This window comes from Aythya marila (assembly GCF_965140915.1).
Source record: "Aythya marila genome assembly, chromosome: 20".
Classification (NCBI taxonomy): Eukaryota; Metazoa; Chordata; class Aves; order Anseriformes; family Anatidae; genus Aythya; species Aythya marila.
The window spans coordinates 9,760,504-9,771,887 of NC_139061.1; the positions used below are offsets into that span (position 1 = coordinate 9,760,504).

General features: G+C 51.9%; 1 protein-coding gene across 1 annotated transcript; it reads left to right on the top strand.

Moving 5' to 3' along the window:
- The first annotated feature begins 857 nt into the window (after positions 1-857).
- MRM1 (mitochondrial rRNA methyltransferase 1) lies at positions 858-9,434 on the top strand. The gene is made up of 5 exons (XM_082776079.1): positions 858-1,776; positions 2,251-2,344; positions 4,196-4,316; positions 8,366-8,485; positions 8,624-9,434. Exons 1-5 carry the CDS (start codon positions 995-997, stop codon positions 8,665-8,667), a joined length of 1,161 nt encoding a protein of 386 aa, XP_082632205.1. The 5' UTR covers positions 858-994; the 3' UTR covers positions 8,668-9,434.
- Positions 9,435-11,384: the final 1,950 nt, after the last annotated feature.

The following is an 11,384-nucleotide window of genomic DNA, read 5'->3' on the forward strand; positions in this document are numbered from 1 at the left end:
GTACTCCACAGAGGTTTGCTGAAATCCCCAGGTAAGCTGCTAAACTATGCAAGGGATGAGCTGCTGTTGCTGCACAGACATGGATATTGAACTTTTTCCATCTCCTGTGCTCGCTTCAAAGCAGGATGGATTGTTGCTCTTCTTAAGTGAAGGCATTTTTTGCTTCCCAGCTCCCTTTCAGCTTGTCCAAGTGAGGAGGGACATGCCCGAGCTCAGGTTTGCTCTCATTAAAATAAAACATTTTTGCAAATAAGTAGTGAATAGCTGAACTGGCTGCCTTGCTGGGTTTGAGGCAGAGGTTTTGGATACCTTGTAAACAGGTAGAGAGCATTTGTAGCATTAAAAGCATGGTTTTTTTTTTTTTTTTTTTTTTTTTTTTTTTCCCAATCTTGTGCTTTCCTTGTTTGTCATATAATAAATGCCATCGGCTACGGCAACATTGCTGCATCTCGGAAACGTTCCCTGGCACAGGGTGAGCTCTGGTGACTGAGCTCAGCTCTCATTTTGGGTGGGGGAGCGATAAGTGCGCCTGGCTTTGGCAGACAACAAGAAAAAAATATGATTTTACTTAAAATCTCTTAATCGGTAAGAGCTTTAAGAGCCACGTTTTGCGCTTCAGTGGCCTAGCGGGCCCTGACAGAAACACCCCGGGACCAGCGAGGCTGCGGCAGCACCAGGCCGAGGCGCGGCCCGCCCTAATGAGAGACGTTAATGAGGGGCATCTCCCTTCGTTAATTAGGGCCCTGTCAGGGGGGGCGGGCCCGGGCCCTGTGCCCCGCCGGCCGCCCCGCGGCGCTGTGGTGCGGCCCCGCTCCGCTCCCCCCCCACAGCACGGAAGCGGCACGGCGGGGCCCACGCGTGTCCGCGGCCCTTCCCGGGGTGCTGTGTGGGCTGCGTGGGCCCCTCCCCGAGCCCACGCCGCTTCTAGGGCTGGCTCTGGTGTTTTGTTTTTTTCTTATTTTATTTTTTTATCCCCCACCCCACGCGGGTGCCCATGGAGCAAGCGCTGCGGGCTCTCCGCCGTGGGGCCGCCAGGGTGGTGCTCGGGGCTGGGGGCCACGGCCCCACGCGGGACATTTGCCCCCCGTGGGGCTGCCGGCCGCTGGGTGCTGGGCCGGGGCCTTCCCCAGGCGCTCAGCTTCCAGCTGCGGCCTCGCAGGGGGCGGCTGAGGCGGGGGGCGATGCCCGCGGCTCCCCACGGACACGCGTGGGGCCGGAGCCCCGGAGCCGGAGGGGGGCCGAGGGTTGTGAGAGGGGGTCCCGGGTGGCTGCAGGAGCAGGGCAGGAGGGGTGGAGGTGGCCTGGGGGTGAGGTCCCAAAGGCCAGGAGGAGGCTGGAAGGGCTGCCCGTGGAGAGGACGAGGGGCTCGGAGATCCTCTTCGGCATCGCGCCGTGCGCCATGGCCCTGTCGCAGTCCAGGAGGGATCTGTTCAGGCTGTTCCTCAAGGAGGGTGCTGGTGCTCGGCGCCTGGTCACCAGCGAGTTCGTCCTTCAGGCCACGGCCCGCGGGGTGCCCGTGCACCGTGTCCGGAGGAGAGAGCTGGACGCGCTGTGCAGAGGCCGGGTGCACCAGGGGGTTTGTTTGGAGGCCTCCCCTCTGCGTTTCAAGAGTCTGGAGGAAGCCGAGGAGCCCGATCTGGGGGGTGAAGAGGGTCCGAACCGGCAGCTGGTTTGGCTGGTGCTGGAGCAGATCCAGGATCCCATGAACCTGGGCGCACTCCTGCGCTCTGCCTACTTCTTGGGGGTGGACAGAGTGGTGACCAGCCAGAGGGACAGGTACGGGCTTGGGTGTCTGCAGCTTCGGCACTGGAGTTTTCTCTTTTCTATTCCTCCTGGAGCCCAAATAGCTTTGTAGCCTGCACTGCTCAGCAGCTTCTTTAGAGGGCTTTCTAAGACTGAGCTTGAGAACTGGATTTGGGCAGTTGCTGCTCCGCGTTGCGCTCTGCAGGGAGGCTCCGGGTTGTCATGTTCCAGGCTGGTAGGGAACCTCCCTGGGTACCCTTTTTAAAAAACTAATTTTGTGTTTTAATTGTCCAACTGTGCACAGAACTGCTGCAACTTACCTCTTGGGTTAATTTTTGAGCCCTCCTATTCTCTATAGGAAAATACATCCGTATAGCGAACGAGATCTTTTGCAGACTAGATGGAATTGCCTGCTGCACAGGCAAGAGAAGGAAATAGAGAAGCAAAAATCCTCCTGGTCTTCCTCTTTTGCCATCATACGAAACTTTTCCTTTTTTTCCCTTGCAGCTGCCCCTTGACTCCGACAGTGAGCAAAGCTAGCTCTGGAGCTATGGAAGTCTTTGATGTCTACAGCACAGATGACCTCCGGAGCTTTTTGAAGGTAGAATGATCCACGTTTTTTTTTTTTTTTTTCCAGTATCTTAGTGTAACATATATATGGGAAACCTCAAATATTGCATGTGCTGAACAGAAAGGAGGTGCAGAAAGAGTACTCAAATTTTTGCAGCGTTCTGTTCTCCTGCTCTATGTTCCTGTTCGCTACCGGTGCTCTGTGCTGTAGGACCTCTCTCATGGGCTCGCACCCGCAGTCCGGTTGTGTCGGGTTGGATTGGGACAGCTGCTCTGTGCTGTGGGTCCTTTCTGGAGGATGGTGCTGGCAGGGTAGAAGTGGGTCTATGCTGCGACTCGGTAAGATGGGGTCTGTCTCCCTGTCTGTCCGTGGGGACCAGGGCTGGTGCTGCTGCCTGCAGCAGGTCTTTCCCAGTGCACACAGAGGCAGCGTCCCAGAGCCTGGCACACGATGGCATCATTGGGCAGCCTTTGGAGCAGGGGAGCGAGGAGAAAGCAGGGCTGGGTGTGAGCCGCTGAGAAGCTTTTTACCCTGTACCTATGCTGCGAGGTGAGATAAGGGCCTTTGCAGAACACAAAAGGGGACTGCACCACGTGGAAAAACATGATTTAAGCTGAAACAAACACAGGAGAGTTGCTTTGAATTAGCGTGAGTCCATCCCCTGCAGTAGCACCACACAACTGCCCTGACTTCTTGTGGCGGTGCTTTGTGCCCTGGCTGGACTGGGAACCAGCTGAATGCTGCCTGCGTGAGGCTGGGTGATGTGGCCAGGGAGTGAGGAGCCACAGGCTCTCCTCTGCCTTCCTCTGTTTGCGTGGGATGCCCCAGACCAGTACAGCGGTGGAGCTGGAGGGTCCAGCAAGGTGTGGGAGGGCAGAAGCTTTGGATCCGTAGAGGGACAGAGGCTCTCTTGGGGTAGCTGCATGCCTCTGTCCCTTTGAGGAGGAGCTGATCACATTCCACACAGGGGTAAGCCTGGAAGCTTGGTGCTAGAAAACCAGCGTTCAGCTGTACCATAGGTGTGCGGCCATTGGAGCTCTAGAGGATGATGAAATGAAAGGCACATAAAGTACATTGATATTTAATTGAAACAGCTGGAAGAATCACTTTGTTACTGTAAAGCCTGAATTATTAACATTGGGAGCCATTGCAGCAGTTCATTTAATTGGACCCAGATTCACCGGCCTAACCCTTGGCATTGCCTGGCTGGTGTAAATTTGATATAACTTAATGTAAAAAGCACCAGTTTCACAGGAAATGAAGCTGGCAAGAAGCAGTGGCTCTTTTATTGTTAAAATGGATTTCTAAGACAAATAATTAAGGTTCTTTTCACTAGGGTGAGGGAGGGAAGGCTGGTTCTCTGGTTATGTGAAGCACTGAGTGTTGAGTGCCCTGCTTTTTATATGAGCTGATTTTTGGCATCCAGGTTGAAAAATGTGTAGTTGTGTTTGAAAACGTTCCTGGGGGCTTCTGATGGCTGAGGCTGCGCTTGAGAACTTGTGCCACATTGCTCTGTTCATTAGCATTATGCTGATTTGTTTAATGCTACTCTTTCTGTGTACTTTGCTGCCAAAAACCCTCCTAGAACTGTTACACTGGCAGAAAAAGCTTTTCAGTTGCTTTTTGTTTGCTTGATAAACTGGAACAAACAACAGGAGGAAAATAACCCGCTTTTAGTTTGTTTTGTTCATTTTCCTCGTTCCAAGGTTTGTGTCCTGGTACTAGTAGGACTTTGGTGGTAAAAATGCAAGGGGTGTCAAAAGGCCAGTCAGCTTAACTGCAAGTCTAAAACATTTATTTGGTTATGTACATATCTTACTTTCTTTTTAAGCTTGAAAAGTTGCTGTTGTTTTTAACATGTATTTCCTTTCCTGTTCCCAGGCTAAAGCTGCAGAAGGCTGGGAAGTTGTGGGAACGGTGAGCAAGCCCGAAGAGGTGGAAAACGTTCCTGTCATCAGTTGCTTGGAATTTCGGTGGAATAAACCCATTATTATAGTAATAGGTATTGTCAATTGACAGAGCTTTGGGCTTGGTGGAAGCATGTGTGTGAGGAACTGATCGGGGTAGCATGTCATCCCCTAAGCTAGTTGCAGGTCTGTTACAGTCTGTTATGCTTTGGTCTGGAAAAGAAAAGCTGAGCAAGAAGCACCAGCGTGATCTGTGGGCAAATAAAACAGAGGCCAAGAAGAAGGGGGGAGCCTGGAGGTTTCCCAGTAGGAACTGTAAAGAACAAAACAGTTTGTGCAGATGAACAGGGAGTTTAATAAGTGCAGAGGGACTACGTGGCAGTTCTCGATAGCAGGGCAGGACTGGGTCAGTGCAACCACAGCACGTTGCTTTGCGTTGCGTTCTGCAGTGCTGTTGATCCTGTTGTAGGGCCCTGAACCTGGATTTTCTGTGTTGGCCAAGCACAGACCTGGGTGAGAGAGACCCAGGAGGTATGTGTCTGCTTGTGCTGTGCTGAGGGTGAGCTGTCCTGTGTCTGTGCTCCGGTCTGGAGATGTGGAGATGATGTTGGGGATGGTCAGAACAAAAGGCTGGGCTTTGTGGCCGAGGCCACCACCGAGATCGGTCTGTGGCTGCTTGTGTGTGCCTGTGAGAAGGCAGGAGCTGCTGGCCACTGCAGTGCTGGTAGGAAGGGCGGGTTTAACCTCCTCCCTGCCAGAGCTGTGTGCTGTGAAACTTGCAAAGGATGCTGCCTTTTCTAGGCAGAGTTTGAGCTGTGCAGCCTGCCAGAAGGTGAAGAGAAGGGGAGTAATGGCCCTGTGGCAGCCAGAGAAAGGGATTCACCCAGGAGTGCTGCTCTAGGCACCCCTGTGTGGCCATCCTATAGCCCCCGCTTTGTGTCTGTCACCTGGCACGGAGCTGGTTTGAGCTTTTACACTTGGAAGTGGTGTCATGCTGGCGACGAGCCATCAAGGGGCTGTAATCCTGCCCCGTGCTGCGGTTTTCTTGGCTCAGAAGACATTCCTTTAATTAAAATGTTTATTGAACTCCTAGAAATACTGACAAGACAATGCAGCAAATCTGGCATCTCTACAAGATGTGTGAAGCTATATTATAAAGGGGATGGGGAGGCTGGCAGCGATGCTGATGGACCACAAAGAAATGCATCCCAGAAACAACGGCAACACCAAGAGAAAGGAAGGGGGTGAAAGTGGCAGTGGTGTCATTACCTTGAATTATGAGAGATTTCTCCAGGAAAAAGTCCAAATATCCTTTTGTCAAGGGAGATTGGAGGCTGATGGGTAGATGCATAAGGAGAGCTCCCAGACCTTGCAGCAGTAATGATTTCAACTCTCTGCTGAGCACTAACTCTTCACTGAAAAGAAAATTGAACATTACAGTTGTCTGATGCTGGGGTTGTTTGAAGAAACATCCTAGATCTGAATATGTAGCGTACCTGCAGCCACAAATAGAGAGCAGCAAAGATATATTAGCATGGTAGCGAGCATTGCATAGATTGTCTTGTAAGTTAAGCATTTGCAGACTTGAATTCACCCCCCTGGCATCCTCGCTGGCTTGGAAGAGAATGATTTGGACAGCCCAGGTGAATGTTGTCTGTGCTAGAGTTGTTGCCTAAGGTGCCCAGCAGGCCAGGTGCCCTTCAGGCAGTGTCTTGTGTGCCCTGTGTGAACAGGAACAGGTTGGGAGCACTTCGGTGGCCAGGGAAGAAGAGTTGCTGGGTAGTTTGTTCTTACACATCCAGTCTTCAGCTTGGGTTTTAAGGCGGTGGAAGTGGTGGTTTTATCAAGCTGCTCGTTGTGCACCTTCCTCAGCACAGCCCCTTCTGCCTGGCTTTGGACATCCTGCACCAAAAACTGCAGTTGCTACACTGGTGTTAATTGCAGGAGGGGCAGGGAAACTCCTGTTCTGTCATTTCAGCCAAGCTCAGGATTTCATGTGCTGTGGTGCAAAGTGTGCTGTGTGGTTTGGAGGAGCTCCTGCTCCTGAGTGTTTGGAGCATGAGTCTGATCCCATATGGCAAGTCGGAGTGTGAAGGTGAGGGGTGGTGCATTATTACAGGCTCCTGTGAGCACCAGACCAAGTCCTGGGCAGTACTGCATGGGGGGCAGGCATTGCCAAATAATTAAGGACAGTAACAGGTGCTCTGTCACTGAGAGACAAAACCATGAGATCAAAGCCAAAGATCTGAAGTGGGAAGCGTTTTGTTCACTGGTATAAACTAGGATTCTCTCTGATTTAGTCGATACTCCCTCCCACGTGTCACAGTCTGTGCAAGTCTTTTTGCCCTGAATTTATAGGTCCTAATTATTTTAAGCAGCTAGAGCCATAAAAAGCTTTGTAAAAGCTGGAAGCAAAATTGCTGCCTTTATTAGGAATCGTAAGGCCCGTATCAGGGAGAGGAGGGGATTGCTCCAGGAACTGTGGCACCTCTGCTAATAGCTGCTGTCCCAGTTGGAGAGCCCCGTGAGAATGTGGTTTTGAGAGGCTCAGGAGACAAATAGTGCTGTAAGATCTAAAACTTTCCTGCGTTGAATCAGGCAAAAGTAGGTTAATGTACATATTTTTATTTCCTTGGAGCATCCCTAGAGAGCCACAGTCTAGTGATGAAGGCAGGGCGGGCTGTGGGAGCCCTGGCTCCGGCTCCCTGTGTCACTCAGGCCTCCCAGGTGGCCTCGGATCCCTCGGCCATGCCTTGTCTGTGCTGCTGGCTTAAAGCAGCAAGAAAAGAAGGGTTAGGATGGGATTTTGTTTTTCTGAAGGTCCATTCACCCCAGCAAAAGGGCGCTTTTGCTTATTTTCTCTGGGAAGGTGATGCAAGGTGCATGACCAAATGCCTGCTTTTCCTTACACAGAGTGCATCTTGCCTGTTAGATCAGCCAGCGAAATGTGAGACAGGGCCTCAGCGTCCAGTCTGTGAAAGTGGTAATAACAGCACTCCCTGTGTCGTGCGGGAGGAGGTCTCACACAGATAAATACATAGAGACTGGGCAAGAGCTGGGGAAGAGCTCTAAGCAGACACCAAGGGAAGAACTTTGTGGCAACTCAGCCCAGCTAGGAGCTCGTTTGCCTTCTGGAGGAGAGAGTCTCCAGTGGCAGAGACAGTGCCTAAAGCATCCGTGATGCTGTTAAACCTCAGATGAGTGGAGGTGAGCTGAGCAAGGCCTGGTTGCACACACAGCGTGTGCCCCAGTGGTGCTGCCCTGGGTGAGTCTGGGGTTCAGCTGGGCCCCGGGTCTCGCTTTCGAAGGGGAATGTTTGGCATCCAGCGTGCTGAGCCTGGTTTGTTAGAGGGTGGGCACGTCCTTCAAATGAGCCAGGTATGCTTGCAGCCGTGTAGCTGTCTGTGTAGCTCTAAATAATGAATGTGGAAGAAGTCTTTGGGGAGCTGAGCGGGCTGGGAGGTCTGTGGTCTTCTGCATTTTCACTTGTCTGCACATAGGATTGTTTAAAGCCTCTCCCTTTCCATTTCCCTTTGTGACAGTGTGAGTCAAACAACTACTAATGACCTGGGATAGATTTCAACTCTGTTTCACCAGTGTATCAGCCCAAACATATCAGGGCTGTTGGATGGTTTAACAACTAATCAATTGAAGCCTCTGGTTAAACTGTCTGCATTCACAAGTTGCACCCAGCTGGTGGTACTCTGCGCTGAAAAGGCTGAGCCTGTCGCTGCCGATAGGGCTGTGGGATTTGCTGTGCCACAGCAGCCCGGTGGCCTCGTCTGCCTCGTGCCTCTGGCAGCAGCCTGTGTACGTGGGCAGCTGCCCGCTGGCACCGTGGGTGCTTGCATGGGGGGTGCTTGCACTCGAGCTCCAAGTTTCTGTGATTTACTGGGTGTGCAGGTGTGTTGGGAGGGTGTTGGGAACACTGCGGGTACTGGAGAGTGGGTCCAGGGAGGTTGGAGGGGGCCAGGGATGGCAGGGAAGGCACCCAGCTCGTCACTGGTATTTCTTGGCTGTTGTTTGGTGGGGTTGATGAGGTTGGTGAGCGGTGAGAGAGCATAGCAAGACCTGTACTTGTGACAGGGAAGAAGGAACGTGGCAGTGGCTGTGAGCTGACCTGAGCGGTGTCTGTGTTCTGCAGGTAATGAAGGGGACGGACTTTCCCTGGAGACGCAGCTCTTGTGCCATCGGATGCTGGCCATTCCCCCTGGCAGAGCGCTTCACCCAGGGATCGAGTCGCTGAACGTCTCGGTGGCTACTGGTAAGAATACTTCTGATGCACAAGGGCATCAGTCCAAATTTCTGCACTTAAAAATCTCAAGCATCTAGGCTCGCAGAATGATTTTCTTTTATTTTTTTAAAAACATATGTTTTTTGTTTGTTTTTAACTTTGCTACAGGTATTCTCCTGCACTCCATCTGCAGCCAAAAGCTGAGGCAGTGACTGATTTTTATTGTGGCACGTGGTGGAGGTCTCCCAGCCTGGACCTTTTGCAGAGGGAGGCGGCTTGGCATTTCATGGCTGCTTCCAGTCGGTGTGGATGTGGAATTGCTCCTTCCAGGCTTTTCACCATCTCTACAATGTACAGGGTGAGCCCCGTTGGCCCAATCTGTGTTTTGGCTGGTGCACAATGCCACCACAGCCCTGGCTCAGTGCTTGAATGCCTTCAAGCAGTAGGTAACACCTTCTACCCTCAGAGGAAAGGTTGTAAGGAAGAGGAGACAAAGCTAGGTTTTAAAAGCAGACAGCCAAATCCTTCGTTTTTTTGCAATAAAATAGCCAGTGTTGGCTGCAGGTCTTTTTTTTTTTTTTTTTTGCAAGGGGACTTACATTGCTCGGGCTGTGGAGAGGATTTTGGGCTGCAGCTTAGAGCCAGTTCTTGGTTGGCACCCTCCTAGCTGCCAGGAGGGTGCTGACGACAAACAGGTTCGGTTTGGGACTACTCGATAGCAATTTATTCCCGAGGCAGTTCCCCTGTTACATATTGCTGTTTGGAAGTCTCAAGTGCAGCCTGTTGTATTTGATTGTAACACGAATCTGCGGCCGTGCCAAAGGATGGACACGACCTGTTCGAAAGAGCTGTAGTGGGGAAAAATGCAGCCCATTGAAATAAAGCCTCTGTGAAGATCTCTTGTAGACTGAAATCAATCCTTTTTGTGTCATATATAAACCCTGAGTGTGATCAGTGGAACGGGGCTCTCCCTTCAGGTGGGAAGGGGGGTGTGGAGCTTGTTCTCCTCATTTAGGGAATTTTTTCCTTCCATGGTGGGCGAGATGCAGCTGGATGCTGAGCTGCCCCAGCACCACAGTCCCCACTGATGGCATCGTGGGTGCAGGGAGAGTGGTGACGGTGGTTTCATTTGCAAATATCCTGGTTGAAAACCAGGCTGGCTAAATTATTGAGAACCAAATGAATGTTATCGCTTAGCACCTTAATTATTTTATTTAGCTACTGTGGCCCTTTGCATAGGATTCCTCATTAACACTTAATTTACAGTGCCCTTTAGGGATAATTTCAAACAATTCAGCTTAGTCTCCCCCCTCCCCCCTTCCAAATGAACAAGTAAATCACTCAGAGTGACTAATTAGGACTTTCCTTTGAGCTAAATGAAGTCTGTAAACCGGTCTGTGGATGTGGGGGTTTTTCAGATGTGTCCCTGGGAGAGGCTGGCCGGCCTTGCCGAGGGCAGTGGCTGCGGTGGCGGCTGCAGGGCTGGGACAGGACGAGGGCTGGGACAGGACACGTCGCTCTGCTGCTGCAGCAGCTCTGGGGGCTTCCCTGGCCGAGGAGAAACGAGGAGCATCGCCCAGCCAGGGGCTGGCCTGCAGGTGGGATCCTGCTCAGCCTCGCACTGAAACCTGCTGCCGTTCAGTGGTGTCGAGCGCTCACTTCTGTCACTGCAGCTGGAGAGGGTGCCTGGTGTGTGGCAGCACATGTCCTGAGCTGTGGCTGCCCCTTCGGCCTCTTCAGGACAAAAGGACAGAAGCCAAATTCCTCCAAAAACGCCTGCTGCAGTGCCAGCGTGTTCTGTGCCTGCGTCTGAAATTGTTCACCAAACAGCAGCGAAAGGTCTGGTGGACTGCTGGGGTGATGGCTGCTGGGCAGGTGCGTAGCACTCGCTTTGTGGGCTGAATGTATCTTTTTTTTATTTATTTTTTTAATGCTGAAATGAAAAGGCAAGGGGCCAGTGAGCCTGCTGGCAAGCCTTCCCTTCTGGCGCTGATCATGCAGCCGTGTCTGCCCCAGCAGAGGGTGCCCGTGGCTTAGATTTGCTCATTTTTCGCAAGACAGGGTCAGCACTTGGGGCTAGCTGAGTCTTGAGCAGCAGGGATGAGGATAAAGCCTTTGCTCTATTCTTAATCTATAGATAAGTGTATATAGTTTTTTTTTTTTTTTTCCGATTTCATACAAACTGCAGCTTCTTATTTAAAAAAAGAGCAATAATTTCTTTGTGCAGTGCTTTAATAAGAGGAGGCACTTCATTAAGTTTGCTTGGGTTTGGGAAAGCCGTGCACCCTCAGACCACGCGTAGCTGTGCTGGTTTACCTCCCTAATGAGGAGGCCGGTGAGTAACGATGGAGCAGTTACTTTTTTGAACCCAAAAAACCTCAAGACCTTGGTGCCCACAGTGGCTCCGTCAGTGGGGTGAGCGTGGGGACATTGCCAGGAGCCCTGGGGTGGGGGCCTGGCCGGGTCTCTCCGTCCCCCTGCACTGTGATCGGTTTTCCTCTGGGAGCAGTTTCCAGCAGTCTGGTCCTATTTTAAATGTGCCAACGAGTGGGTTTTCCCAAGCCTCGCAGGCAGGATGGATCAGAATCCCTGCAGTCACTCTGGTGGCTCAGCATCCATCTCTGCAGCGACTCCCCACAAGTTGCCCCGTGCAGCCGCTGTCTGCGCAGCACCTTGCAGTGGCACTGGAGCGTCAGACCGGGCTTACCGGGGGCTGTATGAGCTTTGCATTTTAAGAAGCTCTGGTGCTTTATGGTTGTTTTTAACAGTTTGTCTGCCAGCTCTGTTGGCACATCCAGGGAGTGCATCTGCTGTTGGTGCAAGGCGAGGGAAACGGGGATCTGAGTGCACAAACAGACCTCGTGCCTGACTGCTGCTCCACGGGTGTCATTGCTAGTGCAGTAAATCCCACCCTGGACAGCTACAGCCA

Excerpts from the sequence above, each read along its gene's own strand:
- MRM1 (XM_082776079.1), top strand. The coding sequence starts at position 995 with ATGGAGCAAGCGCTGCGGGCTCTCCGCCGTGGGGCCGCCAGGGTGGTG. Across the intron at positions 2,345-4,195 it reads ACCTCCGGAGCTTTTTGAAG|GCTAAAGCTGCAGAAGGCTG; the intron begins GTAGAATGATCC and ends TCCTGTTCCCAG. Across the intron at positions 8,486-8,623 it reads GAACGTCTCGGTGGCTACTG|GTATTCTCCTGCACTCCATC; the intron begins GTAAGAATACTT and ends ACTTTGCTACAG.